General features: G+C 41.5%; 1 protein-coding gene across 3 annotated transcripts in view; it reads right to left on the reverse strand.

Moving 5' to 3' along the window:
- LOC126253587 (activated CDC42 kinase 1) overlaps nucleotides 1-12,641 on the reverse strand; it is a 566,545-nt gene that overhangs the window by 298,239 nt on the left and 255,665 nt on the right. For all 3 annotated transcript variants that reach the window (XM_049955017.1, XM_049955019.1, XM_049955018.1), the window contains exon 8: nucleotides 9,413-9,570. In XM_049955017.1, the coding sequence (XP_049810974.1) occupies nucleotides 9,413-9,570 (158 nt within the window). The remainder of the gene's footprint in view (nucleotides 1-9,412; nucleotides 9,571-12,641) is intronic.

Here is a 12,641-nt window from a genome sequence, read left to right on the forward strand (position 1 = left end):
CTGGCCAACCACGAGAATAAAAATGAAAAGCCAGCCACTCTGCAACACATTAAAACCTCCACCCTAAAAGAACTAGGGTGGAGGACACAGATAGACAACAGACATGCCCTAAAACTGAGATCAACTGATAAAACCCACCCTCACGAATAAAATGTAAAACTAAATCAGTCAATGAGGCACTATCAGATGAAATGAGCGGCAACGAGTCCAGTAACCCAAGATTTCATCGCTGGGCAGTCAAAGTTGGACAGTACACCGGGATATGGGCCACTGTCAACCGGGCGCTGCACTGACACTGGGGCGGGTCGTCACGGCGCAAGAGGTAACCGTGGGTCACCCAAGCAGAGCCAGCAGAGGTCAACTGATTCCCTGCGAGAGGCCCGCATGGAAAACTTCAACACATTCGTAGTCTCCGTAATGACACACAGTTTGTTGTGTGTACTGTTGTGCCATTCCGTCTCCCAAAGCCGAAAAACACTGCAGCGTAAGTCAGAACGCAGGTCAGGTTCAGAGATGCCCATCTCCAGAAGTGGTTTCCGTGTAACCTGTTTGGCCAGCCTATCCACAAGTTTGTCGCCTGGGATGCCAACGTGACCTGGCGTCCACACAAACACCACTGAATGATGGGACTGGTCCAGGGCACAGATTGACTCGTGGACAGACGACACCGAAGGATGCCGAGGGTAGCACTGGTCGATAGCTTGTAGGCTGCTCGAGGAGTCAGTACACACGACAAACGATTCCTCGGGACATGAACGGATGTGCTCGAGACTGTGAGATATAGCCACCAGCTCAGCAGTGGAAACACTGCAGCTTTTGGTCAAGGAATGCTGCTCAGTATGTCCTCCGTGGACATACGCAAAGCCGACGTGAGCATCAGCCACCGAGCCATTGGTGTAAACCACTTCGTGGCCTCGGTGCTTGTCAAGAATCGAAAGGAAGTGGCAGCGAGTGGAGAGCTGTGGGGTTAACTGACTCCTCAGGGCCGTGTGAAAGGCCCAGGCGAAGCTGTGGCCTAGGTGTACACCGTGGCAGTGTATGTGAATGGACCTCAAGTATAGGTGGTAAAGACAAGGACTCCAAATCAGAAAGAAGGGGTTGCACACGAATTGCAATTGGAAGCCCTGACCTGGGCTGCTGATGCAGGTGATGAACTGCCATGGGTGGGAAAAGGAGGTGGTGATTCAGATATGCAGGAGAACTACGAATGTGTGGTACATAAATGGCCAGCAGTTGTGCACGCCTAACCTGCAATGGAGACACTCCACCTTCCACAAGGACACTGGTCACCAGACTAGTCCTAAAAGCTCCTTTCGCTAGGCGAACGCCACAGTGGTGCACTGGGTTGAGTAAACACAACACTGAGGGTGCCGATGAACCATAAACCACACTCCCATACTCAAGGCAGGATTGAACAAGGGCTCTGTAGACCCTCAGCAGCGTACAGCAATTTGCACCCCAGTTGGTGTGGCTCAGGCAGTGGAGAGCATTGAGGTGCTGTCAGCACTTCCACTTAAGCTGACAAAGGCGAGGAAGCCAAGTCAATCGGGCATCAAAAACCAGTCTTAAGAATCGATATGTGTCCACTACAGTGAGTGGATCGTCATTAAGGTAAAGTTCTGCTTTGGATGAGCGATATGACGCCGACAGAAGTGCATGACACACAATTTTGTGGCCGAAAACTGGAAACTGTGGGCCAGCCCCCATGACTGCACCTTTTGGATGGCTCCCTGCAGGTGCCGCTCAGCAACACCAGTACTGGTGGAGCAGTATGAAATGCAGAAGTCGTCTGCATACAGAGAAGGTGAGATGGAGGGCCCGACAGCTGCTGCTAGACCATTAATGGCCACTAAAAATACAGAGACACTCAATACAGAGCACTGCAGGACCCCATTCTCCTGGATATGGGGAGGTAACTATGGGAGGCACCAACTTTGACACAGAAGGTATGAAGCTATAGGAAATTCTGGATAAAAATCAGGATTGAGCCTCAGACTCCACTCATATAATGTGGCAAGGATGTGATGATGCCAGGTTATGTCATAAGCTTTTCATAAATCAAAAAAATGGCAACCAAGTGTTGGCATCTGGAAAAGGCTGTTTGGATGTCAGACTCTAGGGACACATGATTACCAGTGGTAGAGCGACCCTGGCGGAAACCGCCCTGACATGGAGCCAGTAGACCACGTGACTCTAGGACCCAATCCAACCGCCGACACACCATAAGTTCCAGCAGTTTACAAACAACGTTGGTGAGGCTGATGGGCCGGTAGATATCCACATTAAGTGGGTTTTCACTGAGTCTGAGCACCAGAATGATGGTGCTCACCCGCCACTGCGATGGAAACATGCCACTGCAGCAGATCCAGTTGAAGATGATGATGAGATGTTGCTTGCAGTCAGATGAGAGATGTTTAATCATCTGACTGTTGATCTGATCTGGACCAGGAGCTTTGTCAGGGCAGGCACTGAGGAGCTCCCGCTCCGTAAATGGGGCGTTATAGGATTCACTGTGGCGTGTAGTAAATGAGACGACTTTCCCTTCCAGCCGCCATTTGAGAGAGCGAAAGGTGGGGGGGGTTATTTCTCTGACGCAGAGGCTCACGCATAGTGCTCAGAATCGCGTTTGGATTAGTAGATAACACGCCATTTATGTTAATCCCGGGAACACCTGCTGGGGTCTGGTACCTGAAAAGATGTTTAATCTTTGCCCAGACTTGGGAAGGTGACATATGGCACCCAATGGTCAAGACATATCTCTCCCAACACTCCTACTTCTGTCATTTGATAAGTTGGTGAACATGAGCACGGAGCTGTTTAAAGTCTATGAGGTGCTGCGGAAAAGGGTGTTGCTTATGCCACTGTAGAGCTCTCCAATGCCCCTTAATTGTTTCAGCAACTTCCGGTGACCACCAAGGGACTGTCTTTCGCCGGGGCACCCTAAAGAGCGAGGGATCATGTTTTCTGCTGCAGGAACGATTGGTATCAGGGAGGGTGAGGGATAGTAGGGTAGGGTGGAGGACAGTGAAGTGCTGCTGGGGAGCATGCTCGGTCGAGGTGGAGAGACGTTAGGGCAACTATGTGCAGTCAAGAGGTTAGATAGAGAGCAGAGGTGAGGGGGGGGGGGGGTAGTGGAAAAGGAGAGAGGTAAAAAGACTGGGTGCATTGGTGGAATAGAGGGCTGTTTAGTGCTGGAATTGGAACAGGGAAGGGGCTAGAGGGGCGAGGAGAATGATTAATGATGGTTAAGGCCAAGATGGTTATGGAAACACAGGATATATTGCAGGGTGAGCTCTGACCTACACATTCTGAAAAGCTGGTGGGAAGTATCCATATGGCACAGACTGTGAAGCATTCATTGACATGAAGAAAGTGATGTTGAGTGGCGTGCTCAGTATCGAGGTGGTCCAGTTGTTTCTTGGCAACAGTTCGTTAGTGGCCACTCATGCAGACAGAAAGCGTGTTGGTTGTCATGCCCACGTAGAATGCAGCATGGTCATTGCAACTCAGCTTGTAGACCACATGACTCATTTCATCGGTAGCCCTGCCTTTGACGGGTTATGTGATGTTTGTGACCTGACTAGAATAGGTAGTGATGGGAAGATATACAGGAAAGGTATTGCATCTAGCTCTATTACAGGGGTAATGTGCTAAGAGGTAAGGAGTTGGGGAGTTGGGATTGGGGCTGTGTAGGGATGGAAGAGTATATTGTGTAGGTTCGATAGACGGCAGAATACCACTGTGGGAGGGGTGGGAAAGATAGTGGTCACGACATTTCTCATTTTGGGGCATGACGAAAGGTAGTAAAAACCCTGACGGAGAATGTAATTATCCATCTCTGTGTAGTACTGAGAGGTGGCATAACCCTCGATCCAGATCACAAAGATGTCTTCAATGAATCTGAACCAGATGAGTGGTTTAGGATTCTGGGTGTTTAGGAAGGATTCCATTTAGAATTAAGAGTTTCATATTTATTACCCATGTTCATATGGTGTGTATAAATCAGTAGCATCTCTTATAGCATCTACAGCTTCACGCTGGAGATTAACTTTTGTTGCAAGATGTTTACAGAGACCTACCCCATCATATGCACATTTTCCATGACCTACTGCTGAAAATATACATTTTTGTCTTAATTCCTGTACTCAGGGTGTATACGTGGCCGAGGAAAAAAAAATTCCCAGATTTCCCGGTTAAAAATACACTTTCTCCCAGATGAAAATACATTTTTTCCGTGTTAAGTAACAGTATACTTTTCCTCGGAACTGTTAAACTTATCAGTCCTTTCAATGGTAGTGGTTTTATACACCGGCGTAGAATTTCCCAGCACTTAAAAAACGAAACTCAGGGGAAAAAACACGTTTTGGAAAGATGTCTGATGTGCAGTAACATGTGCACTGCATATTTTCGTATTACGAAAGTATAAATTTGAATTCCACCAGATGTTACTTTCCGAAACATTGAAATCAAGATTGCGATGCGCTTTTGTAAGCCAGTCGTAACTCGTGTCAAGCGATCTCGCCAGCCGATGACAGCGAATATTCAGAGGATAGGACATATGATGTAGTCAGCCAATAGCAAATCACTGTTAATAAGCGCGAACACACAAATAGGAAAAGGTAATGTTTTAAATTAATATACATAGTATTGCTACAAGAAAAGCAAAGCTTTCACATATAATATTGGTCTCTAAGGTTAATAAGCTGCAAGAGAAGCTATGCTGTCACACAAAGTTGATCTTTCTTGCGCGAGTTACACTTTAAGATAGATCACACAAATGTGCCAGTAAAATTTTTAACAATGACATAAATGTCTGATCTTTAGGGCTTGAAAATATTCTAAATGGTCATCCTCAAAGATCTGATATTTTTGAATGAGAGTCAAACGCTCTGTGATTTTAGAAATTCATCTGACATTTGAGCACAGAGTTCATCTTGCGAAATAGGAAATTTACTTTGAAAGTAACGCTTTTCATACAACTATTCAGAATATTTTCCCGCGACCTCTTAGAAATAGGTTCGTTTCAGCACTTGCCAGAGAGCGCCAGATAACAGACATCGCTGCGCTTGCGCAGCTACGATGATGCAGGAAGTCTGTACATTTGTATGTATAAAACATTAAAAGCTCTTACATTATGTCATAAAAGAAACAAAACATGGGAATTTTGTGAGCCATAATAAATTCGGCTTAAAGTGCACACTCATATGTCCAGATTCAGATGTAAATTTTCTTGGAGTATCAGTACTGTATTATCTCATTTTAGGTTCTTTATCATGGCATAATGCCATACATGCTAGAAGATGAAAACGTGAACTTGAAATGCAGCGAACAGTTGAAACTAGCCAATAGTGCTGAATTAAACGCTTCGTTTCAAATAAATTGGATACAACAAACTGACAAAAATAACTTCACTGTTCTGCAACGCTTGACTGTCAGAAAGGTGAAAACAAAATACAGTCTGAAACTAATAACATATTTTACCCTTCCGTAATAATGTGAATGTATTTTAATTCACTTGACAGCTCCCGGCCAACAGAACTCCGTTCTGTTTTCATTTGACGTGAGAGCAATAAACGAAGAGGAAACAGCAAAATCACTTAACGTAAACACTGGTCACTTGGAGACTACCACCTCCCCACTACAACTCAAGATTGCTCTGTGCATCAGCCCCGGATCTACAATATTTCTGAACCGGGGCAATATTAGATAGTGGCACTCCCCTCCCTCGAGCGTTTGAGGTAGCACGCCAAAAATTTAAAAAATCGACTTTTCAAAGATATCTTCATTTTTTAGCACCCATCATTCTGACAAGTCTGTTACATAAAACGTATATGTTCGAGGGAACTTAATACATGTTATTTGGTCTTAAGTGTGCCAAAGTGCAGTGCCACGCCTCTTCACACAGCATTCTTCCATCACACGTCTCTGTATTTCGCTCTGTGGAATTCAAACGTACAATATTTTGTCCTGTGGTGCCTCTCCTGCTCCCAGTCGGCCGGTTGACATGCTGCCCCTCTTTTAAAGAATCTTGCAATTACTACTGAATGGGATTATTTGTAACCGGCAGAACAAGAGCTCTTCAGAAAATTTGCAGTCTTTACTGCCTGTTAGCTAAGAACTGTTTTGTGTGACATAAAATTAAAAATAGGATACATAAAACGAATAAAAACAAAAGACAAGCAAGACAGTACACATTTCTTCAATCCTTAAGTACTAGCTTTTTTTTCTCTCTAATCTTGACACAGCTTTATATGGCGTACTTTTCTTTCTGGGAAAGAATCTATTACTTCATCAAAGTTTGTCAACATTTTGCTACATGAAAAAATAAAATGTCATTGTCCAATACTAGAAACTTTGTTAATACAAATAGTACCCAAGACTGGTGTGGTTTCTTGATCTGATTACGTGTATTTTATCACTGTCTGCTAGATAAAACAAAATAGGCCTGGCTAATATGGCACCAATTGTTACACACACCAAATAAACAATACTGTTTTGGCATAAATGGTCATTTTTATAACACGACAGAATATAATTCATGGAGTACCAATATCAAATGCATATTAGGCCCACTACAAGCAAAAAGGTTTATGTTAGGAAACAGTTTCACATTTCATTCATACTCTCTAGCTTCTGAAGCATGAGATTGAAAAGTAGGAGTACGAAGTTTTTATATACATTTTGAATCGTCATATTCTTCCGTATTTTCTGTGAGTCCCCATTTCTTCTCCTTCCTCATTCTAACGGACAACCTTGTCATCACTAACTCTGTAACTATTCCTGCCAGTGTCAAAACTTATTCTCTGGTTAACTTCACTAATGCTGTCACAGTCACCGGTTTAGTTATCCCACATTTATTCTACGGTTAGGCGTTATTACGTGTTCGTACAACGTGTTTACCACGCGACTCCCAGAATAGAACTTTAGCGGTTGCTATCTGGGGACTGTATAACTGGCCCTTAGTAGTGTAGCAGTCTAGCCAAAAATTTTCTGTCAAAATTTCATTTCCTTGGATACTCGGAGAAGACAATACATAATCTTTGTTGCCTGTTATTCCTGTTAGTCGTTTATTTCCACTCTGGTAGTCTGAATCTATGGAATTCGCTAGTAATTATAATAATGCTGATCATTTGCAGACCCACTCAACCACATAAACAGTGATTGCCATTTAACCGTTCGGCTCTATTCACTCAGCTCGTATAGCCCTGTCCTCTTTTGTCTGGAGGTAAGTTTATTTCTAGATACGACGGGGATTCCCGTCGCAGAGACATCACATACACTACGCACGCATTCAAAAATCAAGTTACGATTCATTCAGAAATCAACTTAGAATTTGATCAAAAATGTTAAAAAACCAACAGAGATGCATTAAAAATCATACGAGTAATCGATAGACCAACGTGCGCTGGATGCTAGGCGCTTTGTGAAACAAGGTCTTTTTCCACAATAATATGAATTTGCCCCCCTCCCCCCTCCCCCTTGAAACTGCCACCCGTGGTAGATACCCCGTTTGCCCTCGCCCCATACCCCTAGTTCCGGGCCTTTAGTGCATATGTGAATCTGGCACCTTAGATGCACCAGTAAAATTTTTCCGGATAGCATCTGGCTGCTTGCTGCTATTGCTAACTGTCACACTTCTGTAACCAGAAGCGAGAGAAGGTACTTCTCATACACGACTCAACTGCACATGCGCATAAGCTCTCTCGCAACCGTTCAAACAAATCTAAGGTAAACAGTTGTGACGTCACGCTCAATGGAGGCAATTTGTTGTTATTAAACATTGCATAGTCTTCCTAAAGCCTTTGACACATCTTGGTGTTGGCAGACACTTGTATGAGGACTGTGTTTTATTGTTGTATATGGTGCATTTCTTTTGCAACTTAAGTTTTATATTCGCTTTTTTCTCTAGTTCGTGTTTTATTGCTGCAGTATTATTCTGCAGTAGCGAAATGCAGTAATATTCTTCATTAGAGTATAGTTTCTTACTAGTCTAAGCTACAAAAATTTAACTGAAAACTAAAACAATGAAAACTTCCCAGAGTTCTAAAAAATTCCCGAGTTTTTCCCGGTTTTCTCCCGGGTCGTATACACCCTGTGTACTGCAGTGTTGACCGAGCTCATAAAGCTGAAAGTGGTTTTTATAACGAGAAGCTGCACCATCAGTGACATATATATCTTTAGAAAGTGCCTCCAAATGCTATGTCATCAACTACCATGCTGACAGCGTAACACACATTAGCATTGTCATGAATGAGATCATCACTGACATCAGCAAAACAGTGTGATGTTCCAATAAAGTGAGCAACACATGTGAATATTGATACCTGTGATGCGTGCCAGTCGTAACGTTGAATTTTGTTCTGCAAAGCAATAGACCAGTTCTCAGCAAAATGAAGAACTAATGTGTCAGTATTCTGGGATGCAGCAGATTTTACTCCTGCTATGGCCTGTCTCTGAATCCTCCAGATATGATGGTAAGCTATTCCTTTCATGACCCAATGCCTAACCTCTGCAGCAAACTTCTCTGAGTCTACTGTCTTCTTCACCAACTCTCCTCCCTCCCACAATGCATAGGTTATGTCATCGTCCGTATCCTTATGGTATAATGCTTCAACAATCATCACTTCAGCAAGGACACACTGCACACTCTTGCAATCAACATTTATCTTGCAGCTCTTTACATGTGAACAGAAGCATCAGGTCCATCTCTGAACGCACTTCTTTCCTGTAATACTGCTTATGGCGAAACAAACAAGTCTCCTTGTATTCTGAAAATTAAGACAACTTTATAACAACATTATGAAAATGATAGTTGCTAGTCAACATACATAGGAGATATTGAGTCAGAGATAGACACAACAAAAACCTGTAGAAAGTTAGCTTTCGGCCAACAGGGCCTTTGTCAAAAATACACACACACACACACACACACACACACACACACACACACACACACGAGCACGCAAGTCCCACAAACATGACCACAGTCTCTGGCAGCTGAAGTCAGAACAACTATTCTATTCATAATATTGTTATATTCCATACTAAACAATTTTATATCTATATACATACATGAATAATTTATTACCACTACGCCAGACTCGTCATCTGGGCGTAGATACTTAGTGCTACCCATGCCAACCAAGCCAAGGCAGATCACTCATTTCACTGTGTTCACTAGCTGAAAAAGTGATTTTGTGATAAACTGGTACGTGATGTAATTTTTGTTTGGTTTCTACTGCATCAAAATTGTACTAGTATCAACTATTATTTTACAAACAATTTGTCTATTATGAACTTGAGTAATTAGAGGGGGGGGAGAGGGGGGGGGCAGAGAGGAATGTATCAATGAAATATATTGTAGTATTGTAGAAGTTCTTACATTACCAGACAAATTTCCAGAATAACTAACCTGCCATCAATGATAACAACAGTGTCACCTCTTTCAACAGTCATCTTTTCTGGTTCCTCAAATTTCTGCAATGCTTTCATGACTGCTGGAAATGACCCCAGGAGATATTCTTTGGATGCAAGAAATGTTGGTCGGTCTGAAGGAACAGCAGCCCAGCACTGGAAACACAAATGTGTTGCTCAATAAATGTGCTACTTGTACCCAAAAATACTTTACTTCCACATGCATACTGAAGTGCATGGCAGGGGTAGTTAGCATGAAGGAAGTTAGGATTTCTTCCTGTTCCAGTCACATATGCAGAGAGGGGAGGAATGCCTCTGTGCGTGCTCTAATTAACCTAATTTTGTTTTTGTGCTCCTACAGGAATGAAACATAGGGGTCTGAATAATATCTCTAGATTCTTCACTTAACACTCATTCTTCAAATTTATTATGTAGTACACAGTAATGTAATTAACAAAAGAAATGTGAGCAGGGGACAAACATTAATACATAGAAATTACAAGTATTTTATCTTTTGAACACGTAAAGTTTAACTGCGATGCTACCTTTTTTCTCGACCGCTGCGAAGTCTCTCCCTAAAAAATAAATTATAATGAGAACTAAAACAAATAACCAGTAGATGACCAAAACTGATAGTAGCTCTTAGTTTCTAGTGCAGACAATATTGCATCAGATGATGATATGGATTGCAACAAGCAACTTGCACTTTGCAGTCATTTATGTTTTTGAAGTTGCATATCCAGCACTACTGAAAACTCTTCAATTTCCAGTATATACATAATCTACATATATACTCTGCAATCCCTCATATGGTGCACAGCAGTAGGTACCTCATACAATAGGCTATTTTCTTATGTTAAAAATATGTTTCGGATTGTTGTTATTCTGACTGATTATAACATTTAATCAGCATTTACAGTCAATATTCTCACAAAATATCTGTTATTTTTATGCAATTAAAGCTTAAAAATCATTAAATATCAAGATCTGCTCACGTGATCAAAAATGCTCTGTTGCTGGCTGACGCTCTGGTGACATCAGAGTCTTGAAGTAAGACGAAGCTATACATGTGTCACTGGAGCGTCAGCCTAAGTTACAAGGTTTTTACGTACTACTTCCGCAAACAGTTTAACTATTTAGTTATGGAGAATGCAGTTAAAACTTTTAAGTAACAGTAGAAATGAATTTGTGAAGTAGAAATGAATTTGTGAACGTTGATAGTAGAAGCCTTGCAAAAATTGATTTTCTTATGCTCCCCTCATTTAGAGTGGCAGCATGTGCAATGACAGACCATCTTTTCCATATTCCCTGCAACATCAGTAAACACACTCAAAACTAAGGATTTTTAGAATGTTTGCAGATGAGTCCATTTATTGTAACTAGATTATTGACTATCAGTCATGAGCTGCGAACCATAACACAATAAAATTATTCTTGGCAAAACTTAGTGCTGATTTGGTCAGCAGAAGATACTTAGCTGAAAAACGGCATCCAATGTGTGTGTGGTGGCACAATGGGTAGCACATTTGATTATAGTTAAAGAGTTCATATGTTCAAATCCTGGAAGGGTCACATATTTTTAAAGTTTCACACAAAATATAAAACCAGGGTTAGCAAGAACTGATTGTAGCAGTTATTTCAATTGTGGGATATAATGTATATAGCTTCACATCAGTCATAATGTGAGAAATGGACAGCAGAGGATAAATGCATTTACTTTGCAAACAGTTCACTTTTTTGGAAAGCATTGCTGGTAGTGAAGAGTCATTATAATCCAACAGTACAACGAGGTGTTGGACAATGAGGTTATAAGGAGAGAGAAAAAGTGTGTACAACGTGCAGATGGCACAAACATAAGAGCTGTAACTAGTGTTAGCGTCTGAAGCAGACTTACTTCATCTTTATGTAAGATGATAAAACTGCAAACGTTTGGATCCTAGCTGGGCAGTACGGAGATAAAAACACAGTTTCTAATACAGTAAAAAGTATGTGATCACATTAACTAGAAAATATCTTTCTGAACGTGATGTCTGAACAGTTACTGCAAATGTAAACACATGTAAACAGCAAGAAAAACACAGTAATGTTCTGTTTCTGATCAGTGTAGTGAAATTTTGTAATTTTGATGATGTTTTCATATGAGAGGACTGTTGAGCCATTTCACAAATAAGTTAAAACATTATTCTGGGTTAGATTTGAAACAGGTATCTATGGACATTATCTTGTAAAATTTAACGGTCTACCCCTCTAACAACTGAGCTACTGAATAACTGATGTGTAGTTGGGCAAAACGTCAATTTTCACTAGGAGTTTAATTTTGGTGACTGATGCTACAGTGGGAGAGCGTATCTCAGAGGTAAATTAATGTTACTTCACAGTGCAACACATTTTTAATTATGTTAGTCAACTTGTGCGTCGTCGTCATGGCAATCTGACTGTACAGTGCAACCTAATTTTACGCATCATATCATTCTCTGGAACACTCAAGAACAATTTTTCAGTAGGTGTTATAGATGTAATTGTACAATACGGTACTGCACACCATTTGTAACCATTTTCCGAAACGTAAATTCCAAAACAAGACATCGCTGTTTGTTTTGTTTTGCTTTAGGGCACAAAAAACAACTGGGGTCAAAGACATCACTGTGAATTAGCATTATGACAGTAGGAGCAGTGAGCTAGCCAGTAACATCACAGATATCACAACTCGAATGGAGTGTTTCAACAAACTTTCAAATTATTTGAATTTTACTCCCGTTATAGAAGAATACTGAAATTCAAGTGGAAAAAGGCATGTTAGGAGCATAAAATGACATAATTAATCATTGAAGACAACTTCCATCAAACATCCTATACCAGTCATTTCCCTTCCTTTTCTACTTGCAAATGGAGTGACTGTCTATTTAATATCCACTTGTATTGCAAGTAGGATGCTAATGACTCTTTGCCACACTGTTGATCGCAAAAACTCTCATAGGCTTTAGGATGGAGTTCCTGACTAAAAGTCATTGTAAAATAACATCGAGGTCCCTAGTCCCTTTCTTTTTACTGACATAGTCGGTACGGTCTGTTTGCAGTGACATTTAAGGTATGCTGTATATCAAATAAATACCTAGCTGCAATAATATGAAATAGAACAAGTACATCAGATCAGTTGTGGGACAGATGAAAGGCCTACTTCAGTTTACTGGGAGAGCTCTGGGGATGTGCAGCAGCCCCACAAAGGA

This window comes from Schistocerca nitens, chromosome 4, assembly GCF_023898315.1.
Source record: "Schistocerca nitens isolate TAMUIC-IGC-003100 chromosome 4, iqSchNite1.1, whole genome shotgun sequence".
Taxonomy (NCBI): Eukaryota; Metazoa; Arthropoda; class Insecta; order Orthoptera; family Acrididae; genus Schistocerca; species Schistocerca nitens.